At 46.4% G+C, this 27,747-nt stretch overlaps 1 protein-coding gene and 1 long non-coding RNA gene across 6 annotated transcripts; one reads left to right on the plus strand and one right to left on the minus strand.

Annotated features, from left to right (window-relative positions):
• Window positions 1-8,193: 8,193 nt before the first annotated feature.
• LOC110481750 (uncharacterized) lies at window positions 8,194-17,650 on the minus strand. Its single transcript, XR_002467300.4, has 2 exons — window positions 17,524-17,650; window positions 8,194-10,358 (listed from the first exon to the last, which is right to left on the minus strand). It is a non-coding gene; the product is annotated as an uncharacterized LOC110481750 (long non-coding RNA).
• Window positions 17,651-17,785: 135 nt separating this feature from the next.
• Window positions 17,786-27,112, plus strand: SNRPA (small nuclear ribonucleoprotein polypeptide A). 5 transcript variants are annotated; one of them, XM_021550513.4, is made up of 7 exons: window positions 17,786-17,916; window positions 18,867-18,952; window positions 19,077-19,249; window positions 21,051-21,239; window positions 22,418-22,588; window positions 23,229-23,317; window positions 25,743-27,112. In XM_021550513.4, exons 2-7 carry the CDS (start codon window positions 18,880-18,882, stop codon window positions 25,900-25,902), a joined length of 855 nt encoding a protein of 284 aa, XP_021406188.1. In that variant the 5' UTR covers window positions 17,786-17,916; window positions 18,867-18,879; the 3' UTR covers window positions 25,903-27,112. The 5 variants fall into 5 exon arrangements, with proteins under 5 accessions (XP_021406188.1, XP_021406187.1, XP_021406186.1 ...); XM_021550512.4 differs by having other exon boundaries at window positions 17,786-17,832; XM_021550511.4 differs by having other exon boundaries at window positions 17,786-17,817.
• The last annotated feature ends 635 nt before the right edge of the window (window positions 27,113-27,747 follow it).

Genomic DNA, 27,747 nt, shown 5'->3' on the forward strand with positions numbered 1-27,747 from the left:
AGATTATACCTTCCTGAACCAAATACAACAATATTATATTGGCGCAAATTACAGTCATCATATATAACAATATTCATTTATCACAAGGATTTAGACTTTCCTCTTTGCAAATTTGGCATCTGACTTCATGCCAGTCTGTTAGTTGAAAATTTTTGGGTATTGTCTAATTTTGGGATTAATGCTGGCAAATTTTCAGGGTTTAGTGTCTCATTTTGGGTTGAGAAATCTGGCCCAAACACTGTGGGATTCTGGAGCTGTTTGGGAACAGACTTAGTTCTTTTTCGGAATTCTTTTGTGTTGGGATCAAAGGGTTGGCATTCAAAGGGGCAAAATAGTTCTCTGTCTGTCCTGTATTTATTAAAGCAGCTGTCATAGTCCACCCTCTCCCTCCTCGTTGCACGGTTTGTGTGCCTGGCTGTGGCTGCGCGGCCGAATCGTGATACAAAGTAGTCCCACTCGGTGCCAGGAGGGCGGAAGGTGAAACGCAGCCAGGTGTTCGAGGAGGTGCGGACGTGACCCGGTACTGTTCGGGTAGGCTGCAGGATGCGGCGGCGGAGGCAGGGAAGCAGGCGGCGGGGACACAGGGCTTAGCAGCGGAGGCATATCAGGCATCGGTTGTGCAGGGCTGCACACGGAGGGATCTCTCAGTGATGTGGCTGTCCAAGACCTCAAGGTCCGGCAGAGGGAGAGCCGCGGAAGGATACATCTGGGCGTTGCAAATCAGCCTCCGTGATTCCGTTATAGACCCGGCGGCACAGGCAGCGCAGGGACCGCGGCGGGCTGTGGGGGCGCAGCAACCACTGCCGGCTGCTGTACTGGAGGTTCCAGAGGCACTGTGGGGCGAGCTGCGGGAGGGGCTATTTGTGATGAGGCCGTCGCTGGCACTATTGCAACAGGATTCGGCCGGGATCGCGAAACCCGGAAACCCCGGCAGCGGCAGCTGCGGTCCTGCAGTCGGAACTGGGGATGGCGGGAGTGGTGTGAGAGGGCACATGGATGCCGGCTGGGGCTGGACCGCGGCATGCAGCGGGTGGCAACCAGGAGGCTGTATCAAAGTCGCGGTGAAAGCAGTGGGGGGTGGCGGCGGAGCCGCGGAAAGATCACAGCTGCGTGCGGTGGTGCGGAGCAGTGCGGAGCAGTGGTGTGGCGAGAGCAGTGCTGTGGGTGGAGCAGTGGTGTGGCGAGACCAGTGCTGTGGTTGGATGGGTGAGCACGGAGTGATGTTGCTGGTAGGGTTTTAGCAATCGCGCATGGGCATGGGTTGCGTCACTAGGTCAACATGGCGAGTCCTGGTGGCAGTGGCTGCGTGGCAGGCGGGCCGGGGAGTGCGGGAGGTGGCGGAACTGCGGAAACGGGAGCCGGGGCTGCGGCCGTGGTCGTGGAAGGGAACGACGGGACGTCCGTGGTTACAGCAGGCGGCGGAGTAATTCAGCTATAGGCGGAGCTATTCAACAAGCCAGGGCAGTGATTTCTATTACTCACTTGCAATACCCACAAATAAAAGATATTTAGCCTTATTTAAGGCTGAAAAACAAAATATCTTAAAAGGATTTAAAAAACGATAATTCAATACTGCGGTTCAGTATTCAGGACTAGAGCACCTCCCACAGGCTGAGACAATTAGGCTGTTTAGCCTGGTGAAGAGAAGGTTGCATGGAAACCTCACAACACCTTCCAGTATCTGAAGGGAACCAGGAGAGGGATTCTTTGTTAGCAACTATGGAGACAGGACAGTGGGGAATGGCTTCAGACTGAAAGATGGCAGTTTTAAATTAAACACTAGGAAGAAATTCTTCCCTGTGAGAGTGGTGGGCACAGCTTGCCCAGAGAAGTTATGGACACCCCAACTTGGTGTTCAAGGCCAGACTGGATGGGGCTCTGAGCAACCCTGGCAAGTAAAAGATGTCTCTGCCCATGTCAGAGGGTTGGAACTAGATGGCCTTTAAGGTCTTTTTCAACCCTGGCCATTCTATGATTCTGTGATTCTGCTATGGTAGTGTTCAGGATAAAGCATGTTCTGCATGTTGGCCGTTTCCAATACATCATTGGTTCCAGGTGCCATACACTAGCTTGCTACCTGAAAATTTTGTCAGAATAAAGAACATACACATTAGACACATAATAAATGAACAAATGGGTTTACACATTAGCCCAATAAGTTTCTGATGAGATTGTTGTGAAGTTTCTTTTGGTTTCCTTGTTTGCTCATGAGGCCAACTGTCCTTGTGTAGGCTGCCTCAAAGACAGCTTGTGCCTCCTCCTTTCTCTTCACAGGTAACAATTTCTTTCCATTGACAATTTAATGTCATTTTACTTTCATACCTGAAAATCCCTGCATGCTTCTGGCTTTTCTTCCTTTACATACAGATCTTCTTCCATCCTTGACAGTCCATACTTTTGATAATATAAGGGCATGTTTGTAGGCATAAAAGACTTTTATTCCTTATTATAGCCATGAGAATTTAGTTAATAGCTTCCTGCCTTTTCATAGAAACAATGGGGAATTGACAGCTTGTTCCCTGAAGTACATTAGGAAGAGAATGAAAAATTAATCATGTGGCATGGAAAAGTTGCTATTTTCTTCCAAGAACTACCCCAAAAGATGCAAGGGGTGATGATGCCTGCCTATATAAGTTTCTCTTCTAATGGAAGGAAACTACCATATGAATAAGGGCTCTGTGCTGAGGTCTCAGGAGAATTGGGAAGCATATATGTTTGTCAAGTGGAATGTCTGTCAGGCACTTCCCTCTTCAAAGCAGCGTCTTCCATGCCAAGCACACAACAAATAAAGGATGAGTGTGACTGGACATTAAAATCATGCAATGTTCCCACAATTTCTCTTCTATAGGAGTGACTTGTATGACTATACACAGTGAAGTCTACCATGTATCTGCGCGCTGTGGTCACACGGAAGATGTTCCCCAGCCTGCTCACTCCCCAAGACTGGTGTGCAGTTATGAGAGTGGCCGCCCCTGGGTGTCTGCTGAGTTCCCCTGGCTGGCGATTTGTACAGGGACTTGCAGCTCCCTGCAGCAGATGGCTGTGGTGTGGGTAACACATCAGAAGCACAGTACAAGAAAAAAGGCAAAGAACTTGTTTGAGTTCCAAGGAAGTTTTATTTCCCCAGAGGATTCAGGGACAAATAATTGGGGGCAAAAAGCTGCTTTTAAAGGCAGGTGAGAATAAGTGAAGGACACAACCTTTAACCAGTAGGAAGGCATTAGGGGAGGAGTACAAAGTAAGGGCTATCCAATAGAAGCCAACAAGGGGAAGGAGCCCTGCACCCCAATCTTGCTTCGAGGAAGGAATGAAGGACAGGGAACAAAGAGGAATAAAGGGAGATAGAAGGAGATTGACAGGTGGATTGACTTGGCAGGAGAATCTTGGGGTAAACAACTCAGGATTGAACCATTAGGGAAGCCAAATGGGGTACATGGAATGAACTATTCTGTTGCAGAGGATAGATAGATATGATTGTTATCTTAGCTAGCCGAATGTCACTTCTACCCTTGGATGAATCCTGGAGTGAAATGGACTGTTCCATCCCACCCTGCAAAAGATTGTGGCTCATCCCGCACCTCTGTACCTGCCCCTAAAACAGAGTCTGTAACCCCATTGGCCCATGCCTTGTCCCAGCCCACCTGGGAGCCCCTGATAAGGGGGCTCCGAGCGGCCATGCGGCCTCTTGGACTTCCTCCCTCTCTTGGATTTCCTCCCCTCTAGGACTCCCTCCCTGCCTGGGGCTTCCCCTCTCCTAAACCCTCCGTTTCTCTCTCCCCTCCCCCGTCCTCCTAAGCCCAGCCACGTGCTACGCCTGAGAGCACGAGGCTTGGGCATCCCTGAATTCTCCAATAAACCTCTTCCCCCAAGAGCAAGCTTCAGAGATCTCTGCCTCTATATACCCCAACCGTGCAACAGGAGCATACTCATCCCACACTATTCCAAACTTACAACAAGGAATTTTTAAAACCTACTACAGAAGAGCAAACTGCAAAACAACAGACTACCACATACCAAATGTCCACTTTTCATTTACATGTTTACCCTTTGTCTAATAAGAACCTTGACTATAGAAAGAATGGTTGCTTTCCTCACTCAGACATCTACACTACTGTTGTTCTAATCCAGCTGAAGCTACCAATCATTGACAATATGACAATTAGGTCTCTGATTAAACAGATGTTTCTCATGCCAGTAAAAAAACCATTGCAGTATCAGCTTCTAGACAACACCCTGCCCTTGCAAAGTCTTCCCTCTTCAACCATTCTACACTTGTTTCATTTGTGGAAAAATTAATACATAAAGCAAGAAATTGCTGTGGTATTGAAATGTGCCTTATCAATACCTTTTCCTTCTCTCCAAGGAGCTATAAATTTGTGGGAAAGGCAAAGTTACTCCAAAAAGGGGTTTGTCCCTATGAAAATAATATTCTAATAAGAGGCCACTGTTTGCATAATCACAACTGTTCTGTAGATTTTCCTTTCTTTATGTGTCTCTGCCTTACTGTCATAAAATTTTACTGCAGAATAATACTTTTCATTCTTTGTTTTGGTTGGGAGTTGCTGTTACATTGCTCTGCATCAGTGGTTCCAGACTCCACTCCATGGCATTGGAGTCCCTGAGCTGATAGACAGACACCTGCACCTATCACATTCCATCCTGGGCTGCAGGTATCTCATTAGTCAGGACTTGGACTGTGTGAGGATCATAGCAAATGAGCTGTCTAGACCTGGGAGTTTTGAACTCCCTGTAAAAGTAAGCTCTGAACGATAAAACAGGCTGTTTGTCACAAGGACCTTTGGAGTGTGAGTCATCTTGGTCTCCAACCCACAGCCCTCACCATAACACCACTCTCACTGCATGTGTGTGTGAGGACACACATTTCATTGATGACACACAAACTTCTGTTTGCATGTTCCATAGCTGGGACATTAGATTTTTCCTTAGACAGGCAGTGTTTGCATGATCTACCCAGAAAAAGCCTGCTTATGAAGACACTGAAAAACACTCAAGTTCGGAATTTCCTGAGAGAGTTTGAAGAGGTGTGGGAATTGGAAAAATAGAAATCTGTCACCATTTGGGGGACTATGTACAAATCACAGATGGGATGGGACTGCTGAGGGACGTGTCTCGAGCTGTTTATTTTCCAGCATCAGTCTCATTACATGGTTATGACAATGGGAAGATGCCAGCAGCTCACATCCCAGGTAGCAGATCAAGAACTTAATGTTACAACTTACTTTAAAAGCTTTTTGACCAATCACACAAAGCAGAAACATATTGACAGTAGTTCTATCCAGCTATCCAACATAAGCACATGTACCTTTAGTTAAAACAATGCTTGCTTATTTCAAATACAATACCTGCTTGTTGGCCTTAAGATACAATGCACAGAGCTCCATTATTAAGCTTAGAACTTCCTTATATCTCTCTAAATATACTTTTCTATAACTTAGGGAGTTATTCTAGCCAAGCGTTAGTACACTGACCATTGTTCTATTTGTCCTTACTTTCTACTTCCTGCATAATTTTTCTGCTGACAAATCTTATGTCTACTGCTTAGCTCTAATCGCAGTTTTGCTGTCTCTGAGGCCTGCCTTTTGCAACTTGTCCAAAACCCTGATTTTAAGGATTCCCACACCTAATATCTTTGTGCAAGTAAAGCTCAGCCACATGTTTTTCCACCAAAATGCCCATGCATTAAATAGAATGTTAAAAATCACCAGGGACCAAGTGAAGGCAATCATAAGTATGTTCCCCAGTTTTCAAAAGTTCTCTTTACCATCCATAGAGGCAGGAGTCAATCCTAGAGGATGACCTCCGCAGCCTGCAGATACGGCAAACTGATATACCACACTATCTATCCTTTGGTCAGTTTAAATACTTTCATGTGGCTATTGATGCTTTTTCAAGTGCCATCTTCACCTCAACACATACATGAGAAAAAACTGCAGATGCAATTAACCATTTTCTCCAAGCAGTTGCAGCCATAGGTATCCCCCAGGAGAAAAAACTGACAATGGACCTGCTTATGTCTCTTAAAAGATGCTTTTTCAATCAATGGGGAATTATCCACACCACCAGTATTCCTCACTCCCCCATGGACCAATCTGTTGTTGAAAGAATTTGTGACTCTCTTAAGTGCCTTCTAGATAAACAGAAGGGGGGAGTAGAGACCTTTCCCACCATGGAGAGACTAAGCAAGGCACTGTATGTCTTTAATTTTTTAAATAATTTGTTTATGGAGCCCAGTCATTTGACATTTTTCTAATACTTCACAGGCTCAGTTAAAAGAAAGGTGTCATAGGATGACGTTGTGGTGCCTGTATCCCCATCGTGTGTTCTGTTTATGTTTGATGTTATGTTCTGTGCTTTCAGAACTGACTCTGAAAGTGAAGGTTTGTTTCGTCTTGTTATCAGCCGGCTCACCTCCCCCCATGGTCTGTTGTCTAGAAGAGGCGAGTGCTAGCTGGCTTTGTTTGCTTGCTCTTGCTCCTGCTTCTGATTTTGCCTTTGCTTTTTAGTTAGTTTAGTCCAATTTTTCCCCTGGAAAAAATTCTTCCTGAACCAGGGTGGGGGGAGGGGCTGTGGGGGTTTGTTTTCTGGGGGCTCCTTCCAGAGGTTTTCTCCCCAATTTGCCCTAAACTAGGACAAAAGGCCACCAGTATTGATAAAATCACCTGAAACAACCCAGATCCTGGGTAATTTCCATTAGTTACATTGAGGAGGGGATATGCTTCTGTCACCACCGGTAAAGGACCTCAGTGGATCCAGGCGAAAAACACCATGTCCTGCTTACAGCCACTGAATGAGGATTCACCAGAAGAACCCCCCAAGTCCACCCCAAGACAAGAACCACCTGACAATGACTTTGACACCCAGACCGGACAACTTTTTTGAAAATTACCTATAAAAAAGCTTTTGCTCACCTGCCTCAGCCTGTTTGCAACCAGGGTCCTTGAGAGTCCATGGGTAGTCCCACAGACAAAACAGAATGTATGGGTAACCCTAGCAAAAGCCATAGAGCAATATACCCTGTGCCTGTCTGTTGCTAGCCCTGACAACCCCTTTTCCACCTGCCTAGTAGGGTTATCTGTGGATGTGGCTGATAACTGAAGATGCCATCTGTAGTATGTGAGATGACAATCCTGACAGCAAATGGTAATACAACCTTGTCAATGCCTGGGACTACTGGACCTGGAAGCTCCCACGTGCACCACTTCAACCCCAGAAGCTAGAAATTCTCGACTATGTAAAAATTGACTTTTTTGTGAAGTTTTATTACTGATTGAAATGGGAAGAGGGTGAAAGACCCAAAATTACAAGAGAAAAAGAAACTAGCAGGAGGGACATCTCCCTATACCATCCCACTTAGAAAAATGAGAGCCAATGGTGTGATTACACGTCTTCCATAATTTCTTGGTCCCGTAGCTACCCACTCCAGTTACCACAGGGTGTGTTTCTTATTTGCAGGGACAGAATATGACCCAGTATCACTTTACTCATCAAAGGCGGACCTTGTAGCTTGCGGAGGCTTACCTTGCTGGCACCCAACATGAAAATGATACATAGCCAGAGAGATAGAGTGAAAAGATCTATGCAGTACTTTGAATCTGACTGCAAATACGATGTTATGTATTGGAGTGAAAACAAGAGAATAGCAGCATCCATCTTGTTTGGCTGCAGCCAAAGCTTTAGGACAATTAGACCATCTGGGTGCCTGCTAAGTATGCAAACCAATGCTACCTCCCTTGCCTGCTCTCAAACGTATTTACCAACAGACACGGCACCTTGCAGAACAAGGCAGCAATAGACTTTTTACTTTTGGCACATGGGAACAGTTGTGAGGACTCTGAGGGAATGTGTTGCATGAACCTCTCCAGCCACAGCAAGTCAATCCACAAGAGCATTCAAGTGCTGAGGGGAGGGTTCAAGAAGCTTCAAGTGGAAAACAGACTGGCTGAATAAAGTCTTATAATACAGGGGACTGAAGGGTTGGATGATGTCTTTAGTCAAGACAGGACTGTTGGTTTTCTTGGTTGTTGTTGTTGTTTTGTTGTTGGTTGTTCTATGCTTGTTTGGATGTTTTTGTAGAGTTTTGCAAAGTTCTCTCAGTTACATTTTTATTATAAAACAGAAAGGGTGATGTCACCTTTGTTCCAAGAATGATACAAGAACAGACAAGAGATGAAATTGCAAGAGGAAAAAAAGAAGTTTTAATACAATGGATTCTCCGGCTTATATAGACCGATATGATATATTCCACTTGATTGGCTAGTTAATAAAAACATTTTTCTTACACACCATCCTTGAGAACAGAAAAACAAAGTAGCAAATCACCACCTGCAAATTGTTTATACTAACAAGTTATCACATTCCTACAACTCCCTAAAAATTCTCACAAGCCACTGTGAGAAATGATTGCTGTTTCTCTCTCCCTGACCTGGCTGGCATCCACAGGGGGAGATGTGGGTATTGGCCCGGCTGTGACTCAAAGTCAGCCAGATTTTACCCCAGACGAACTGGGTATTCATTTCAAGACCTGGGAATCAATTGTTTAACTTATGGCGAGCCTGAGTTCCCCCATAAGCCTTTGGTGTTACTATGTTAAGGGGTCCAAGTTCTGCTCCCCTACTGATTACTTGTTTCCCCTATATGGCTATAGCTCCAGAATGTTCCACCTCCAAGTGTATATGTTGTTGCTTCCACTTTGTTATGGGTCTTTGGATATTTTCCCTCATACTGTGCTCAGCTTCTCCATGTTTGTTGTTTTGCACCCTTATTAAAGTTCTTTCCAGGCAACCCCATCGAACCTCCTCCTTTTCATTTTCACCACGCTCGCTCTGAAGTCAGGGAACCAAAGAGGTTTGTTGCAACCACCCTTACTGCAAGAGTGATGGATCTTTCTTAATCACTGCAGGCAATCTTTGGTAGTGACGATTGGGTGCATTGCTGAGCTTCTCCTTCTGTGATTCTTTGCTGCTTTGAACTACAGTAATTACACTGATTCCTTCAGTTGGTGTTTGTGTCTTTGGTGCTGACCCTGTGTCTCAGATTGAAAAGCAAGATGTATTCTACTTGCCATTTTTATGGCAGAGTTGTCTTGTGTTAAGTGGGCAGTTTTTCCTTATCCCTTCCACAATCAATCCTCCCTCTGGAGAGACATCTGCTGATAATGGGCTATTGAATGTCACTGCATGACTGATAAAAGCTGTAACATCCCATTTTAAGATTGTAAGAGAGAGGAGCTAAGCATTCCTACCTGCATATCGTCTTGAGATTCTGTCCCACTAGCACAGCTTTTTCTGCGCTGGATTTTCCCAGAAAAACAGTTGCCTCTTCCACTGCCTCTTTGGAGGAAGACTACACCCTTTTTCTACAAGATCACTACTCCAACAGAAGCACACCTGACACTCCAGGAGGACTGCAGCTACAATTCCAATTGGATTGCTACCAACACCGAACAGGGTGTCAGGTTGTATTCTGACTCTGTCAGTGCTGTTTTGGTTCACTGCATTGCTTATTTTATCTTTTTATTTTCTTCCCTAATAAAGAACTGTTATTCCTGCTTCCATATTTTTTGCCTGAGAGCCCCCCTTAATTTCAAATTTATAACAATTCAGAGGGAAGGGGGTCTACATTTTTCCATTCCAGGGGAGGCCCTGCCTTCCTTAGCAGACACCTGTCTTTCCAAACCTAGACACTATGCCCATTGGTAAAACAAAACTGGCATAGTCTGGCCAGATCACAACAAAATGTCACTTCTTAAATGTAAATTTAAGGAATCAATCCCATCTGAAATTCCCAGATGGGGAGTTGAAGTTGGGCAGTGAGGGAGGACAAGCACACAATCAATATAATTGAAAAGCAAGCCTCAAGTCTATTCAAAGATTCTTACAGTTTATGTAGGGATTTCTACAAGCAAAGCCAGCAACAGCTCTCATTGGCTATTTCACAAAGGTCTTTGTTAGAATTTCTTCTATGTACGGTTACAGCTGCAGCCAAGTTTCTCAAGCCAAGTTCTTCTTCTCTCAGTCACGTACTCCCAGCACATCTTATCCTGCTGGGCACATCTTGTTTCACACTCTGGTCTTGTACTACTCATATCTTCAAGGATATGCTGCCTTTTTTATCTGTGCCATTCCCAAGCCTTGCACAGTGTCTGTTCTCAGGCCAGGCAAAATGCTGTTCCCAGGCTCTGTTCCCAGGCCAGACACAGTGCTTGGTTCTGGGGTCTTAGACAGGGGAGTGCTGGAGCAGGCACTCTAAGGATTCATGGCCCTGCTCCTGCAGCCATTCTCCAACAGGAAGCCCTTCCCTAGAGTTCACCAACTCTGGAGTGGGCTGAGGTCAGAACCCTGTGTGAGAAATGGGGCAGTCAGTTAAAAGAAGCTGAACCACTGGAGGTATTAAAATATATCAAAAAATAGCATATGAAGAAAGCAAAACAATTTGCGGGTGGGCGAAGATGCGGATGTATTTTGTTAACAGCACATTGGAAACAGCACCAACAGAAGGAACAGTTGTTGGAACACTCCCACATGGAGCGACAGCAGAAGCTTTTAATCTTGAGCTTGTATGAATTTGTTCAAGTGAAAGAATATTAGTATAAGAAATTACTATATAAATATATGTAATAAAATATAACATTTTAATATTGTTATGGTTTGACACTGGCACAATGCCAGTGCCTTTATGAAAATGTAATTTTTTAATTGAATGCTGTCAAATGTAATTCAGAACAGAGTAAAGTAGGCCCAAGCTTAATAATAGGAAAAAGACTTTATTAAGCTACTATTATAAAAGAAAAAAAAAAGGAAAAAAACACACACAAAGATTAAAAGAAAACTTTGCAAAGCATTCTTTTTTTTACTACTCAACTTTAATAAACTACAGCGAGACACAATCTGGACTTTAATCAGGTTTTTACTATTTAGACAATTGAATTTAGTTTATTGAGGGAGAGAGGAGTCTTTCTTGTGCCACTGACCCCCTAAGAAATATAGCTGTTATATTATGTGTTTTTATGTTACACATGGCACCGCTTGGAGAAAAAGTTTGCTATGGTGATTTTTTTCTTTTCTATGCACAGTGCTACTAATGTATGGATGGACAGACTGCTTTTAGGATTTTTCTTTTTAAGGATGCCCTGCCAAGAGGGGGAAAAATAACAGTTTAGTTTTTTTATTTTTTTGGGACTACAGTCTCTCTTATTTTTCCCTGGGGCTGAGGGTCTAAGAATAGAGATTTTTTTTTCTTTTTTATCTTTGAGGACAGGGGGCACTACAACAATTTTTTTTAACTTTTCTTTGTTTGCTCCACTTTTGTTTTTTTTTTAGTTGAAGCATGGTTTCTTGGCTCACTGGCATCTTCTTAAAATATAGGTTTTTTTGGAGGAGAAAAATTGGTTCAGTCTGTGGCCAATAAGGAAAAGTTTAGCCAAAAAAACTACTCTATCATTTCTTCCTATTTAGAATTTATCTTTTTAACATTTCAGGGTCTAGATTGTTTTTCTTCTTTTTTTTTAAACTGAGGAGGAGTGAAATTTTATAAAGTTTTTATTTTTTAAGGAAGGGTTAAAAGTCTGGATTCTCTGGACGGCGCTCTGCCCAGATTTTCTGGCTCCCATGGGCGGTTGGGCAACTTGCAGCCTTTGGCACCCCCCCCCCCCCCCCCGTTTTTTTCCTTCTCTGTGGTGTACTGCTGACAAGCTGCTGCTGTCTCTTTCTCTCTCTCTCTCTCCTGATGAGATTATCAAGGAGGAATTAAAATAATTATGTTAAACAATAGTGAATAAGATGTGATTATTCAACTCCATGACAGGGTAGTACAATTATTGATATTGCAATTTTAAAAACAATTTTGAAAAAAGGAGATGCATCTCCAATAACCACTGTTGCTAGAGATAAAGGATTTGGATCCAACAGTCTTAATAATGGAGCCAAAGTATGGGTTCAGTGGCCAAAAGGCCCTCCCGATCCAGCTGAAGGAACAGCTGTGGGGAAAGGCAACACTGAATCCTGAAAGCAAAATCACCAAGGGGGCTAAAATCACCCATGCAAGCTTAACATCCACCCATATGGGCTTAAAATCATCCAAAGTGACATAAAATCCACATTAAAATGCTTGAAATCACTCTGAGAGATATAAAATTCACCCTAAACCTGCCCAGTTTGGCCTAAAATCACCCAAATGGGCCTAAAATCTCAGGGATAGGGACAGGGACCGAGACTGGGACCAGAACTCATACGGGAACTGAGACCATCACTGCTCTGGCACCGGCACCAGTACTGGGATCGAAACTGAAACCAGCACCAGAATTGGCACTGGGACCAAGACTGAGACCAAGACCGACACTGGCACCGGCACCAGGAGTGCTTCAGAATCAGGACTGGCATCAGGAGTACTCTGGGACCAGGACCGGGTCTGGAACTGAGACCCATACCAGCACCAGAACTTCTCTAGGACTGGGACCAGGATGGAGACCAGCTGAAGCACTGTGGGACTGAGACTGGCACCTGAACCAGCACCAAGACTGGCAGCACTCTGGGACTGGGACTGAGACTGAGATTGGCACAGGGAGCAGTTCAGGACTAAGACCGGCACAGACCAGCACTAGGACCAGGACAACTCAGAGACCGAGACTGGGACTGAAACCAGAAGTGGTACCAGCACCAAGACTGGCACCACTCTAGGACTCAGACTGAGACCAGGACCAGCACAGCTCCAGGATCGAGATCAACACCAGGACCGGAATCAACACTGGGAGTGCTCCAGGAGTGCTCCGAGACTGAGACCGAGACTGGGACCGGGACTGAGACTGACGTTGGGAGCTGTCCTAGATGGAAACTGAGACCAAATCCAGGAATGGGATTGGCACTGGAATCACTCCAGGATCTCCATGTTTGCTCTGGAGAGTTTTGGCTATGCCCCCGTGCGGGACTGGGAGGGATTCCTGAGTGGAGGGATTCCTGTGACTGCCTCAATTCTGCACTGTTCTGGTGCAGCCATCCCATTTCATATGATCCCAGTCTATAATCCCAGTCCACATGATCCCAGACTGTACAATCCCAGTTCATACAATCCCAGTCTACAAGGTCCCAGACCACATAATCCCAGTCTGTATGGTCCTGATCCATATGGTCCCAGTCTGTGCACTCCCAGTCTGTAGGATCCCAATCCGTAGGATCCCAGTCTGCATGGGCCCGCATGGCACACACTCCAAGGGTCTGGAATTCCAGTTCCCAGCCAGGAAAAGATGTTCCTGCCCTTGAAGGCAAAGATTTTAAGGGGCCAAAAGCCAAGTGCAGCAAGATCCTACAGTGACATTTCGCAGAAAGCCTTCCTAACTTCCCCCATAGTTGTTGCAGCTCCTACACTGGGAATTAAATCAGGGCAGGGTTTTTGGTGGCAGCTGCCCTGGCTCAAGGGAGACACGGAGAGATGTGGGAATCCAGGGCTTCCCTCCGGCTGCTCTGGAAGGCCTGGGACCCTGGCAGGGGGTCAGGAACCCCCTGTACAGAGCCCCAAGAGACACTGTCTCTGATCTCTGTCCATGGAAAAGAGTTTTCAATCTTAAAGGATGAATTACAAGCTCTGAGTGTTTGATATAAGTAATAATTAAGTGTGGCATGAGTGCAAAAGTAAAATTTTAGGATTCTAAATTAGGGGTTCAAAGGGGACAAGATGGAGGAAATTGGGTGTGCCTTGTCCTTTTTCTCCTTCTCCATGTCCTCCATGTTTCACTGTGGTGTTGGCATTTTTCTGTTGGTTTAGGCTGGGGTCACACTGTCCAATGTAGGTGACAGATTTTGGCATGTTATTGTAAATCCAGCCCAGGGAGTTTCTGGTATTTAATGTTTGTAACATCCCACTGAGGGCAGAGCCCCACACGCTGCCCTGCAGGACAGAGCTGGGCAGGGCAGCAGAACATGTTAGAGATAAACAGAATAAACAACCTTGAAACCAGCACAGACCAATTATGGCTTCTTCTTTGGCAGCAGGGCTGAGAGACAGAGACTTTCTACTATCTCAGAATCATCAATAACTCAGATTCCAACAGAGAGAGAAACAGAGCAGGCAAAGAGAGGTGGGAGAGAAAGGAGGACACAAACATAATCAGCTGGGAAGGTGGCACTCTGCAAACAGAACTGCAACAGACTGAAAATGAATGGGAAAGAAATCACTAACTCTGAAAGTTTTATTTACTATCAAATACATCCCACCCACTCAGCCCCACACAATCCAGATCCACTGCTCCAAATTTGGATCCCACTTCTCCCAGTCTCCTTCCAACCCCATCTCACTCTGGCAGTTGTGGAATCGAGTTTGGAGTGGGACTGAGTTTTTTGAGGTGGGAACAAGCCATTTTGAGGGGGGATTGAGCCCTTATGGATTAGAATTCAGTTGTTTTCAGTGGGATTGAGTTGTTTTGAGGTGAAGACTGATCTCTCTTGGTTTCTGCAGTGCAAAGAGATGAAGAACACTGCCCAAAACCCTCCCAGAACCCCAAATCCTCCAGAATATGTCTCTAAATCCTAAATTCCCTCTCAAACAACTGTGAAATGGTGGGACTTCAGACATCATTGATCAATTTCTTTCTTTTCAGGCCTGTTTTGGCTGATGGAGTTGAGTCAGAAGAAAATGAAGGTCAAAACAAAAGAACAACCAGCTAGGTGCCTTCCCAATATGGATCACAAGGGAATGTGGGTCACCAGATCTCTTCCCAACAAGGGTCCTTCAATGGGGGATGGAGTTGGAGCAGCACACAAAGCTCTTCTCTCAGTCAGGGCACTCACAGAGCCTCCCTCACCGATGGCTCCGTTGGTGCTGGGTCAAAGTTGAGTTCTATGAGAAGCTCTTCTCACATTGTGGACTCTGATAGGGCTTCTCCCCAGTATGGGCACACTGGTGCGTGGTAAGGGTGGAGTTGTGCTTGAATCCCTTCCCACAGTCGGGGAAGCAGAAGGGCCTCTCCTCTGTGTGAATCCACTGGTGGTTAATGAGGGTGAAATTGTACATGGATCCCTTCCCACAGTCTGGACAGCAAAAGAGCCTCTCCTCTGTGTGAAACCGATGGTGCAGGAGGAGATGTGATCTGATCTGAAACCCCTTCCCACACTCTGAACACTTGTATGGCCTCAAAACCTAAGGAGTTACGGCTCACAAAACCTAAAGAGTTACGGCTTCCTTATCAGAAAAGACATTCTTCCACCTCCGCTCCATCCCTATGGAACCACCAGGATTAAGGGGAAGAAGTTGACAAAAACCAGAAAAATTCTTAATTTGCAAGGAATTTATGTATCATGTATGAGATATATGAATATGCAACAGGCTATTGCTTTTAAGGTTATTCCTTTGTTCGCAAGGCATGCTTTTCGTGACCTAGTGTCCGAGAGCATGCAGATGTCCGCAATTCTTTGCTTTTTATTGTCTCATAGTGTCCTAATCCTATTTTTATTACACTAATTACTCTAGTCCAAATTTTTATTACTCCAATCTTATTACTATTTTTTATAAGATTCAAAAAAACAAGTGATTGGTGTTTTTCACACTGCAAGTACCTGGTTCTGCCTAAAATGACCCAAATGTGCCTAAATCCACCCTAAAATCCACCTAGTTTTTACTAAAATCATCCAAACATGCCTGAAACCAATACAAGAGGACCTAAAGTCACCCTAAAATGCTTGGTTCGATCTAAAATTAACCAAAGAAGCCAGAAATCTACCCAAATGGGCCCAAAATCACCAAAACAAGGGACGTAAAACCAACCAAACAGGATTAAGATTCACCCATATGGGCCTAAAATCAGCCAAAGGGATCTAAAATCCCCCATAAAACTCACCAGATTCAGCCTAAAATCAGCCAAAGGGGCCTAAAATCCAAGCTAAAAGGCTTGGAATCACTGCAAGGGATCTGAAACCCACCCTAAATCTGCCCAGATTGGCCTAAAATCTCCCAAATGGGCCAAGACTGAGGATGACACTGGTATCAGCTCCGAGATCCCTCTGGGACTGGCACCAGGATTGGAACTGGGCACGCTCTGGGATCGGCTCCGGGATTGCTCAGGGACCTCTGCATTTGGCCGTGCCCCTGGATGGGACTGGGCTGAGACTGGAAGGGATCAGGGCTTTGGGGACTTTGGGCTTTTCTGGGCTTTGGGGAAATTTGGTGGGAGTTTAGGGGGAATCATTGCATTTTTTGACGAAAATGATAGGGTTTTGGGGGAGTTGCAGAATTTTGGGGGATTTTGTAGATTTTGGGGGGTTTTATTGGTGCTTTGGGACGGTTGTTTTTCTGGAGGTGTTTGAGGGTTTCTTGAAATTTTTTGGCTTTTTGAAAAATTTTGGCAATTTTGTTCAATTCCCTGGAATTTCTGGTAGTTTTATTTGGAGTTTTAGGGGTTTTGGAGTAATTTGGTTGGAATCTGGGGGGCATTTAGTGGGATTCTTTGAGGGCTTGGGATTTTGGGGAGGTTTTTTTTGGGGTTTTTGGGTGTCCTGTACCAGAATTTCTTTGGGTCATGGGGGGATTTTGTGGGACTTTTTGTGGTTTTGGAGACATTTTTGGGCGGATTTGTGTGGTTTAATTATTGAGGGGTTTTTGGGACTTCAATAGATTTTTGTGGGCTTTTTTTGAAATTCTAAGGTATTCTAATGGGATTTTGTGAGATTTAATTGGGATTTTGTGGGTTTTATTGGGACTTTTGGGGGTTTTAAGGAGATTTTGGTGCTTGTCAGCCCTTTCCCACACCCAGGGACAACCCCAAAGCCCCCCAAAATTCCACTAAAAAACCCCCAAAATTCCCTAAAAATCCCAATAAAACCCTCCAAAATTCCAAAGAATCCCAGTGAAACCCACCAAAATTTAAAAAAACTCAAAAAATTTCAGTAAACCCCCCCAAAAACCCGCCAAAACTCCAATAAAATCCCCCAAAATCCAAAACCCCCCAAAATCTTGTAACACCCCAAAAGCCAATAACTCTCTTCAAAAACCTAATAATTCCCCCTAAACTCTCAACAAAATCCCTAAAAGCCAAAAAAAAGCCTCCCCAAAATCCCTCTCAAACTTCTCCCCAAAATTCCCCCAGACTCACTGGGGGCCGTCCTGGATGAGGGGGCACCGGCTGGTGGAACAGGAGCCACTTCAGGGGGATGCTTCAGGAACCACTTTTTGGGGAGACAGCATGATGGGAGACCCCCAAAAACGGGGCAGGGGGAACCCCTGTTGTGCCCCCTCCCCCTGAAACCCCCAGACCCCGGTTCAGCCTGGGCCTGGGACTCCCCGGGACCCCAAATCTTCCCCAGGAACCCCAACCCCCCCCGAGCCCCCCTCAAGGTTGGCCCAGGATCACCCTGGACCCCCAAAACCCCGCCAGGAGCTCCAGATCCCCCCAGCACCCCCTTGAGAACTCCCAGATCCCAATCGGGCCCAGCCCAGGATGTCCCCTGAGACTCCCCAGACGCTTCCCAAGACCCCTCCCCCACGGTCCCCTCTTAGGACCCTCATCCCCCATTCCCCCACCTGTCCCGGCCCCTCCGCAGCTCCCGCAGCTCCGGCCTCTCCCAGCGCCTCCCGCAGGACCCGCCCGAGCCCGGGGCGCCCGGGGCCACCGGGCTCATGCCCGGCCCTGGGGTCAGGGGACGCCATTTCCGGCTCGCCTCTGATTGGCTGCAGCGGCGCGGGGGAGGCGGGCGTAACTGAGGGAACCCGCACGGTGATTGGTTAGTTCGGGGCAGGTCACGCCGCTATTGGCTGGAGGGGGGCCCGCGCACGCGGCGGCGGTAGATCGTGCGGGGAGAGCGGCTGAGGAGGGAGGCCAGTTGGGGGCCTGTGAGGAATGGAGGGGTCGGAGGTGGCTTTAGAGGGAAATGGGAAGGGGCTGAGGCGGGTCTGAGGGGAAGTGAGGGTTCTGAGGTACGTGCGGGACGCATTTGGGGGATATTGGGCGGCTTTGAGGGTTTTTTGCGCGGTCTGAGGGGATAATTAGGGGGATCTCAGGTTGGTCCGGCGGGAAACTGGAGGAAAAATGGGGGTGTCTGAGCTGTGTCGGGAATGGGTTTGGGAGGAATTGCGGTGGTTTGAGGGACTTTTGTGGGGTGTGAGGTGGATCTAGGGCGAACGGGAAGGGAATTGGGGAGATTTGAGGGGGGTTTGAGCGGAACTGACGGCGTTTGAGGTGGGTATGAGAGGAATTGAGTCCGAGGCAGTTTCGGAGAGCATTGAGCGGGTTTGAGGGGTTTTTGCGGAGTCTGAGAGGGATTTGAGTGGAAATGGGGGCTTCTGAAGTGGATATGAGCGGAATTGAGTGGTCCGACGTGGGTCTGGGGCGGATTTGGGGGGAATTGGAGTGGTTTGAGTAGTTTTTGCGGGGTCTGAAGTGGATTTGGGGGGAAATGAGGGCGAAGGGGGCTCTGAGGTGGGTCGGGGGGGAAATGGGGGGATCTGAAGTTGGTTGGGGAGGTCTGAGATGTGTCTGAGGAGAAATGGGGGATTTTGAGAGGAAATAGGGGGATCTGAGGTCACTTTGGGGGGAATGAGGGAGTCTGAGGGGGCTTGGGGAGGAGCTTGAGAGGGTCTGGAGGGTTCTGAGATGGTTTTAGGGGTGTCTGAGGGGAATTGGGGGATATGGGGGGTTCTGAGGTGGGTCTAGGGGCAATTTGGTGGGGGTCTTAGGTGGCTCTGAGGAGGTTTTGTGGAGTCCCAGGTGGGTCTGGGTCAATTTGGGAGGGGGTCTGAGGGTGATTAGGTGGAGGTATAGGTGGGTCTGGGGTGGATTTGGGTGTTTGGGGTACCAAAAGGGAGGTCCCAGGGGGTGAAGGGGTCGCAGCCCCCAGACGCCCCCTGAAGCCCCCCTGTCCCCACAGAGAGGTCCCAGCCATGGCGGTGCAGGATCCCCGGCCCAACCACACCATCTACATCAACAACCTGAACGAGAAGATCAAGAAGGACGGTGGGGGGGGGCTGGGGGGTCTGAGAGTGTCCCTGGGTGTCCCCAGGGGCTCAGGCTGTCCTCTGGGTGTCCCTGCTGTCACCATGCTGTCCCCATTGTCACTATACTCTCTCTCTGTCCCCAGAGCTGAAGAAGTCCCTCTACGCCATTTTTTCCCAGTTTGGGCAGATTTTGGACATTTTGGTGTCGCGCAGTCTCCGCATGAGGGGCCAGGCCTTCGTCATCTTCAAGGAGATGAGCAGCGCCACCAATGCCCTGCGCTCCATGCAGGGCTTCCCCTTCTACGACAAACCTATGGTGAGACAGAGATTGGGGAAAAATTCTGAAATTTTGGGAAAAGACTGGAAAAACCACCATAATCTGGCCTCAAATATCCCCAAAATCCAATTTGTAATCTCTCCAAATTCACCCTGACCACCCCAAAGCTTCCCCGTCTATGACACATCCATGGTGAAACAGAAATCCTAGGGGAAAACACAGGGAATATGGGAAAAAATCCTGGAATTCTGGAAAAAAACTGAATTCCTTGGAAAAAAAACCCCAAATCCAACTGGAAATTTACAGAAAATCCCCTGGGAACACTCTCAAATCAAACTAAGAATCAAAGCTTCCTGTCTATAACAAGCCTACAGTGGGGCAGAAACCTGGGGAAAAAATTCTGACATTTTGAGGAAAAACTGGAATTCTGGAAAAAAACTCTGAAATTCTGGGGAAAAAAGGCAAAAATCTGGCCTCAAATATCCCCAGAATCCAACCTGTAATTGTCCAAATTCACCCTGAACACCCCAAAGCTTCCTCTTCTATGAGAAGCCCATGGTGAGACCCAAATTCAAGGGAAAATCCTGACATTTTGTGGAAAATCCTGAATTCTTGGGGGAAAAAAACACCAAAATTCAGCTTCAGATATCCCCAAAATCCAACCAGGAACACCCCTGGAACTTCTTGTTTCATGACAAGTTTATGATGAGAGAGAAATTCTGGTGAAAAATACTCAAATTATGGGAAAAATCCTCAAACTTTGTGGAAAAAACCTGAATTTCTGTGGAAAAAAAAAAAAAAATCCAGCCTCAGATATCCCCAAAATCCCACAAAAAACAGACAAACAAAACCAACCAAACAAACAAACAAACCAAAAAAACCCAAAACCAAACCAAATCCAACCAGAAATGCACCAAAATCAAACCACGAGCTGCCCCAAAGAAGAAAATCCCAGGAAAAACCCCAGAATTCCAGGAAAAGCCCTAAAATCCAGCCAGGAATTCCCAAAGCTTTCCCTTCTATGACGAACCTCTGGTGAAATCTCAAATTCAACCTGGAAGCCCTAAAAATCCATTGGAAACCCCCAAATCCCTCTTGGAGCTACTCCAAAATCTCTCTTGAATTCCCTCAAATCCCTCAGAAACTCCCAAATCCCCCCTAAATTTCTTTGAATTCCCTCAAAATCTCTTAGAAATTCCTAGATCCTTGCTAGGACTTCCTGAAATGCCTCCAAATTCCTCTTGGAGCTCCCCCAAACACCATCAGAAAATCCCCAAAGCCTTTCTGGAACCTTTCCCAAATCCCTCAGAACCCTTGAAAATTCCTTGGAAAGCCCCAAAATCCCTCTTGGAACTCCCCAGAATCCCCTCTAAATTCTCCCCCTATCCCTCTGAAATATGCAAAATTCTTCCTAGGACTTCGCAAAGTTCCTTGAAAATCACAAAATCCCTCTTTGAACTTCCCCAGATCCCTTGGAAAATGCCAAAGTCCCTCTTGGAACTCCTCCATATCCCTTAGAACTCTCTTCAAAATCCCTTGTAAAGCCCCAAATCCTCCCCAGATCCTCCCCAAAATCCTCAGGAAGAACCCCAAAACCACCTGAACCATCCCCAAATCCTCCTAGACTGATCCAGAGTCCCCTGGAACCACCCCAAAATCCCCTGGAACAACCCCACATCCTCTCTGGAACCTGCCAAAATCCCTTGGAAAACCCCAAATCCCTCAGAAACCCCTCAGAAATCCCAGAATCCCCATAGGAAGTCTGTGAAATCCCTCCTAGAGATGCCCCAAATGCCTTGCAATGCCCCAAATGCCCCAATGCTGGGATGTGCCCTCCCAGCGGATCCAGTACGCCAAGACAGACTCTGACATCATCGCCAAGATGAAGGGAACGTTCGTGGAGCGGGAACGGGATCGTGACCGGGACCGGGAGCGCAAACGGGACAAGCGCAAAGCCAAGGGGGGAGAGGCCCCTGGCCCAAAAAAGAGCGGGGCTGGAGTGCAGGGGGCTGCGCAGGGAGCAGTACCCGTGAGTGCCAGGGAATGTGGGATGGGACTGGAGTAATTGGTGGGATTGGGGTCATTTGTGGGATTGGGATCAGGGCACACGGAGTAGTGCCTGTGAGTGTCAGGGGATTTATAGGATCATTTATGGGATTTGGGATCATGGCACAGGGGCCAGTGCCCATGACTGACGGTATTTATGGGATTATTTTATAGGATTTAGGGTCATTTATGGGATTTGGGGTAATTTATAGGATATGGAATTAGGCTACAGGAGGCAGTGCCCATGAGTTCAGGGGGATTTTGGATGGCTTTAGGGGATTTTGGGATCAGTCTGGGTGCATTTGGGATCATTTCAGGGAGTTTAGGGTTGTTTTATGGGATTTTGGGATCATTTTGGGGGGATTTCCGGGTGGTTCCAGAGAATTTGGGATAATTCAATTGGATTTTGGGGTGGGTTTATGGGATTTGGGATTGGGGCACAGGGAGCAGTGCCTGTTAGTGCCAGGAATTTGGGATGTTTGGCTGGGGAGTTGGGATCGATTTATGGGATTTGGGGATCATTCCTGGGGGATTTCGAGTAAATTTATGGGAATTTGGGGCATTTCCGGGGAATTTTGGGCATGTTTTGGGGGATTTGCATATGGCTCAGGAGCATCTGGGATCATTTTATGGGATTTTGGGGATTGTTCCCAGGCTATTTGGGATCGTTTAATGGGGTTTCATGATGGTTCCAGGGGATTTTTGGATTGTTCCAAAGGATCTGGGGAGATCTGGGATCATTCCAGGGGATTTGGGATCTTTCCTGAGCATTTTGGGAGGGCATAGGGGGATTTGGATGGAATTTTGGGAGGATTTGAGTTCTTTGGGTTTCTTTGTGGGCCTTTGGGGTAATTTGGGGTAATTTTTGAGTTGTTTGGTTAATTTGGGGGTTACTTGGGATAATTTGGGGTTATTTAGGGTTATTTTTGGATAATTTAGGGTAATTTTGGGGTTATTTGTGGAAATTTTGGGATAATTTGGGGTAATTTTTAATGGTTTTGGGAAAAATTTGGTTTCTGGGGCCATGTGTCTGTGGATAATTCTATGTGGATTTGGGATGATTCCACATTGATCTGGGATTCGCACTGTACTTTTGGGATAACTTTGGGGTTCTGTCTGTGCCTTTGGGATGATTTGGGGTGTGTTGGGGTCTCTCCTCAGGGAATGGCACCACTGGCACAGCCGCCCCGGATGCTGCCGCACCTGGCGGGGCAACCGCCCTACATCCCTCCCCCGGGCATGATCCCAGCCCCGGGAATGGCCCCAAACCCAGGAATCCCCCCGGGAATGGCCCCACAGCCTGGAATGGCCCCGATCCCCACCCCACAGCCTGTGAGTGATTTAGGGGACTTGTGGGATTTTTGGGGTGGATTTTGTTGGGATTTTGTTGGGATTTTGAGGCAATTTTTGGGAGGATTTTTTGGGTGGATTTCCTGAGATTTTGGGTGGGATTTGAGGGGACTTGGGGGAATGTTGGGGGGGGGATTTGAGAAGGTTTTGGTGGGATTTTGGTGTGTATTTTTGGAATGGGTTTTGTGTGGCTTTTCAGTCAATTTTTGTGGGATACTTTGTGGGAATATTTTCCTTGATTATGAGGGATTTTTTTGTTGGATTTTGTGTAATTTGGGGATCTTTGGGGTGATTTTTGTGGAATTTCTGTTGGGATTTTGAGGGATTTTTGTGGGGATTTTTGTGGGGATTTTTGTGGGGATTTTTGGCATGAATTTTGTTGTCTTTTGGGTGGAATTTTTGTGAGTTTTTGGTCAGATTTTGAGGGTTTTTTTGGGGGGGGGTTGGTGGGATTTTTTGTGAGGATTTTGATTGGATTTTGGGGGGAATTTTTGGGGGAGATTTTGGTGGGATTTTGGGTGGGTTTTTTGGTGTGTATACAGTGTGACCTTAGGCAGATTTTGGGCCTGATTTGGGGCAGACTTGGTGCTGATTTGGGGGTTTTTCTCCCGTTTTCCCACAGCTGTCGGAAAACCCCCCAAACCACATCCTGTTCCTGACCAACCTCCCTGAGGAGACCAATGAGTTGATGCTCTCCATGCTCTTCAACCAGTAAGATCTGGGGCAATGCTGGGATTTCAGGGATTTTGGGAATTCCGGGTGGGGTTTGGAGGATTTTCCTGCTTGAGGGGGTTGAAGAAGGGGGTGATGGGGGCTTGGGGCTGGATTTTTTTTTTTTTTTTTTTTAATACTGGGATTTTTGGGGGGAATTTCTGAATTTTCTGCGGGGGAATTTCTGGGTTTTTGGAGGAATGTTTCCAGATTTTTTTGAGGAACGTTTCTGGATTTTTTTGAGACAATGCTGGGAAGGGGGGGCGGGGAGAGAAATTCTGGATTTTTGGGGCGGAATTTTTGGATTTTTTGGGGGGAATTTCAGAATTTTGCTGGAATGTTTCTGGATTTTTGGAGGCATGTTTCTGGATTTTTTTGGGAGTTGGATTTCTGGGTCTATTTGGGAATGGCTCTGGAGTTTTTGGGGAAAGATCCTAGATTTTTGGGATCCTAGATTTTTGGGAATGTTTCAGTATATTTATGGAGAAACTTTCTGGACTGGGGGGGACATGTTTCTGAGGTTTTGAGGGAACATTTCTGGGTTTTTTAAGGAAAGTTTCTGGATTCTGGGGAGTGTTTCCAGATTTTTGGAGGAACATAAACATTTGTGCATTTTGGGAGGAAGTTTCTTGATTTTGGGGAATGTTTTTTAGGGGGGAAAGGTCCTTAATTTTTAGGGGGAAAGGTCCTTAATTTTTAGGGATATTTATGGGTTTTTTTGGGGGATGCTTCTGGATTTTTTGAGGAATATTTCTCAGTTTTTTAGGGAAATTTTTCTGGATGTTTTGGGGGCCACTCCTGGATTTTTTTGGGTAACATTTCTGGACTTTTGGGGCAGTTGGATTTATGGGTTTTTTTGGGGAACGTTTCTCAATTTTTCGGAATCCTTCTGGATATTTACAGGGGCATTTTTTGGGAGGGAATGTTTCTGAATTTTTAGGGAGGTTGGATTTTGGGGGTTTTGAACAATTTTGGGACGGTTTTTCTGGGATTTTGGAGGTGGATTGTTGGGGGTTGAATTTTGGGGAAATGTTTCTGCACTTGGTGGAATTTTTTAGGATTTTGTGATACAGTTCTGAATTTTGGGGGCTGTTGGGTTTTTGGGTTTGAGGGATTAGGGATTTTGAGAATGTTTAGGTGGGATTCAGAGTCAGATTTTTGATGTTTGGGATGTTGGATTATTGGAAATACTTTGGAATTTTTGGGGTGTTGGATTTTTGGAGAGTTGGACATTGGAAGATTTTCAGAGCATTTCCCTGGAATTTTGGGGATATCCTGCAGGACTTTTAGGTTCTTGGGGATATTTTGGGATTTAGAGGGACATTCTGAGATTCTCAAACCACTTTTAGAGCATTTCAGTTTAATTTTGGGGGCAATTTCCCAATATTGGGTGTTTTCCCAAACTTGGCCTCTCCCCCCTGGATTTCTCAGTGATTTCCCCAAATTCTGGGCTCCTCGTGACCCCAACCCCCCATCCCAAATTCAAAAGCATTGAGAATCCAGGAGCTCCCTCAGGGGTGCTTGAGAGAGTTCCTGGAATTCGGGGGAAATTTGGGATTTTCGGGGCATTTTGAGATGAGTCAGGTAGGGGTTGGGTTAGATTTTTGGGGGAACATTTCTGGATTTTTTTTTTTTTGGAGGGAAGTGTTTCCAGATTTTTGGAAATGTTACTGGATTTTTGGGGAGTGTTTACTGGAGTTGAATTTCTGTGTTTTTGAAGAACGTTGCTAGATATTCTTGGGGACGTTTCTGTATATTTGAGGCAGTTGGATTTCTGGTTCTTTTTGGGGGGAAAAGTGGAATTAGAGGGGAAATTCTGGATTTCTGGGGAACATTTCTAGACTTTTATGGGGAGTTGGATTTCTGGATTGTATTTTTTTTTCCTGGATTTTGAGGGATGTAGCTGGATCTTTTTGGGAACATTTCCAGGTTTTTGGGAGTGAACGTTTCTATATTTGGGGGGAAATTCTTGGTTCCTTGGGTTTTTTGGGGAATGCTTCTGGGTTTTTGAGAGAAGTTTCTGGATTTTTTGGGGAACATTCCTGGATATTTGGGCATGGTGATGGATTTCTAAGAGAGGCTGTTTCAGGGTGTTTTTGGCGGGGGGTGCTTCTGGATCTTTTGGGGGGGAAGATTTCTGGATCTTTTTGAGAACATTTCTGGATTTCTTTGGGGAACATTTCTGGATTTTATTGGAGAACATTTCTGAATTTTTTGGGGACCATTTCTGTAGTATTTCTGGGGAACATTCCTAGGTTTTTTGGGGAACATTCCCAGGTGTTTTGGGAAACGTTCCTGGGTATTTGGGGGAACATTCCCAAGTTTTTTTGGGAAAATTCCTGGGTTTCTGACAGAACATTCCTGGGTGTCTAGGGGAACATACCATGCTTTTTTTGGGCTCTCCTGACCTCATTCCCCATCCCAGGTTCCCGGGGTTCAAGGAGGTGCGCCTGGTGCCCGGGCGCCACGACATTGCCTTCGTGGAGTTTGACACCGAGGTGCAGGCAGGCGCCGCCCGCGAGGCCCTGCAGGGCTTCAAGATCACCCAGAGCAACGCCATGAAGATCTCCTTTGCCAAAAAGTGACCCAAAAAACCCCAAACCCCACCAAAACACCCCCAACCCCCAAAAAATGGGCCTGAAATAACCCTGAAATCCCAAAAAAAAGCCTCAAACCCACCCCTAAATACCCAAAAACTGCCCCAAAACACCCCAAATCCCTCCAAAGCACCCCAAAATCCCATAGGAGCACCCTAAAATCCCTCAAAACCACAGCAGAGCACTCTAAATCCCATAAAACTACCCCTAAAAACCATAAAAATACTCCAAAAATCCCAGAAAACTTCCCCAAAAATGGTCCCAACCCTGCTCCAAACCCTCTATGTGCCCCCACTCCCCCAGGTAAGTTCAATTCAGCCCAAATCTTCCTTTTTTTTATCCAAATCCTCTTTTTTTTTCCACCCCAAATCCTTTGTGTGTCCCCAAATCCCTTTTCCCATCCCAAAATCTCTCTTTTTCACCCCAATTCCCCACCCCAAATCCTGTTTTTTTCACCCCAAATCACCTTTTCCCACCCCAAATGCCTCCTTGCCCACCCTAAATCTCTTTTGCCCACCCAAAATCTTTCCCCATCCTAAATCCCTCATTTCCTATCCCAATTCCCCTTTTCCCCTCCCCACCCTAAATCTCCTTTCCCCCACCCAAAATCCCTTTTTCTACCCTAAATTCTTCTTTTTTCATCTTAAATCCTTCTTTTTCCACCCCAAATCCCCTTTCTCCCACCCAGAATTTTTTTTCATTCCAATATCCCCTTTTCCCCCCACAATCCTGACCCCAAATCTTCAACCCCTACCCTAAATCCCCTTTTCTCAGCCAAATCTCTTTTTTTCCCATCCCAAATCCTCCTTCTTTCACCCCAAAATCTCCTTTATCCATCTTAAACTCTATTCTTTCCTCCCTAAATCTCCTCACCCCAAGTCCTTCTTCTTTCATCCCAAATCCCCTTCTTCCACAGCAGATCCCCACCCCAAATTCACTTGTTCAGCCCCCCCAGGGGTTTTTGTGGTTCCCAAGGGGTTTTTGGAGTCTTTCCCAGCATTGTACCCAGGGTCTCTCTGCAGACATTGCACCTGGAGCCGCCCCTGCCCCAGATAAACCCAAATCCCCTTTTCCCAGTCCCCCAGATGCTTTTGGGGTTCCCAAAGGGGTTTTAGGGTCTTTCCCAGCATTGTACCCAGGGTCTCTCTGTAGACATTGCACCTGGAGCCATCCCGAATAAACCCCACTACCCCCCCCATGGCTGGAGTGGTTTTGGGGGTGTTGGGGATTGGGGGGGATGTGACTCCCTAGATTTGTGGACAGGGGGGATATGATCCTAAAATTTGGTGTTTGGGGGGTTTGACACCACATGGTTTGGGGGTGTTTGACAATCCCAGGATTTGGGATGTGGGGGTTTTTGACCCTAAACTTTGGGAACCTGGGGGTGTTTGACACCCGAGGGTTTGAGGGTTTTGGGTGTTTGACAGTCCCAGGATTTGGGATTTGGGGGATTGGACCCCAGACTTTGGGGTTAAGGAGTGTTGGACAAACCCCAGGAGATGGGGATTAGGGGTTTTAACCCCAAACTTTGGGGGTTGAGGGTGTTTGGCAACTCAGGATTTAGTATTTGGAGGTATTTGACCCCAGACTTTGGGAATTAGGGTGTTGGACACCCCGAATGTTTTAAACCCCAGGATTTGGGGTCAGTGGGATTTAATCCCAGCATTTGGGAACTGGGGAGTGTTTGACACTCCAGGATTTGGGATTTGGGGGTTTTGATCCTAAAATTCAGGGTGGAGGGGGAGGTTGACATTTCAGAGTTTGGGTTTAGGGGTGTTTTACCCCCCCCCCCCCCCACAGTGTTGGAGACCCCAGGATTTAGGGGTGGGGGGG

This window comes from Lonchura striata, chromosome 16 (assembly GCF_050655825.1).
Source record: "Lonchura striata isolate lonStrDom1 chromosome 16, ASM5065582v1, whole genome shotgun sequence".
NCBI classification, from domain to species: Eukaryota; Metazoa; Chordata; class Aves; order Passeriformes; family Estrildidae; genus Lonchura; species Lonchura striata.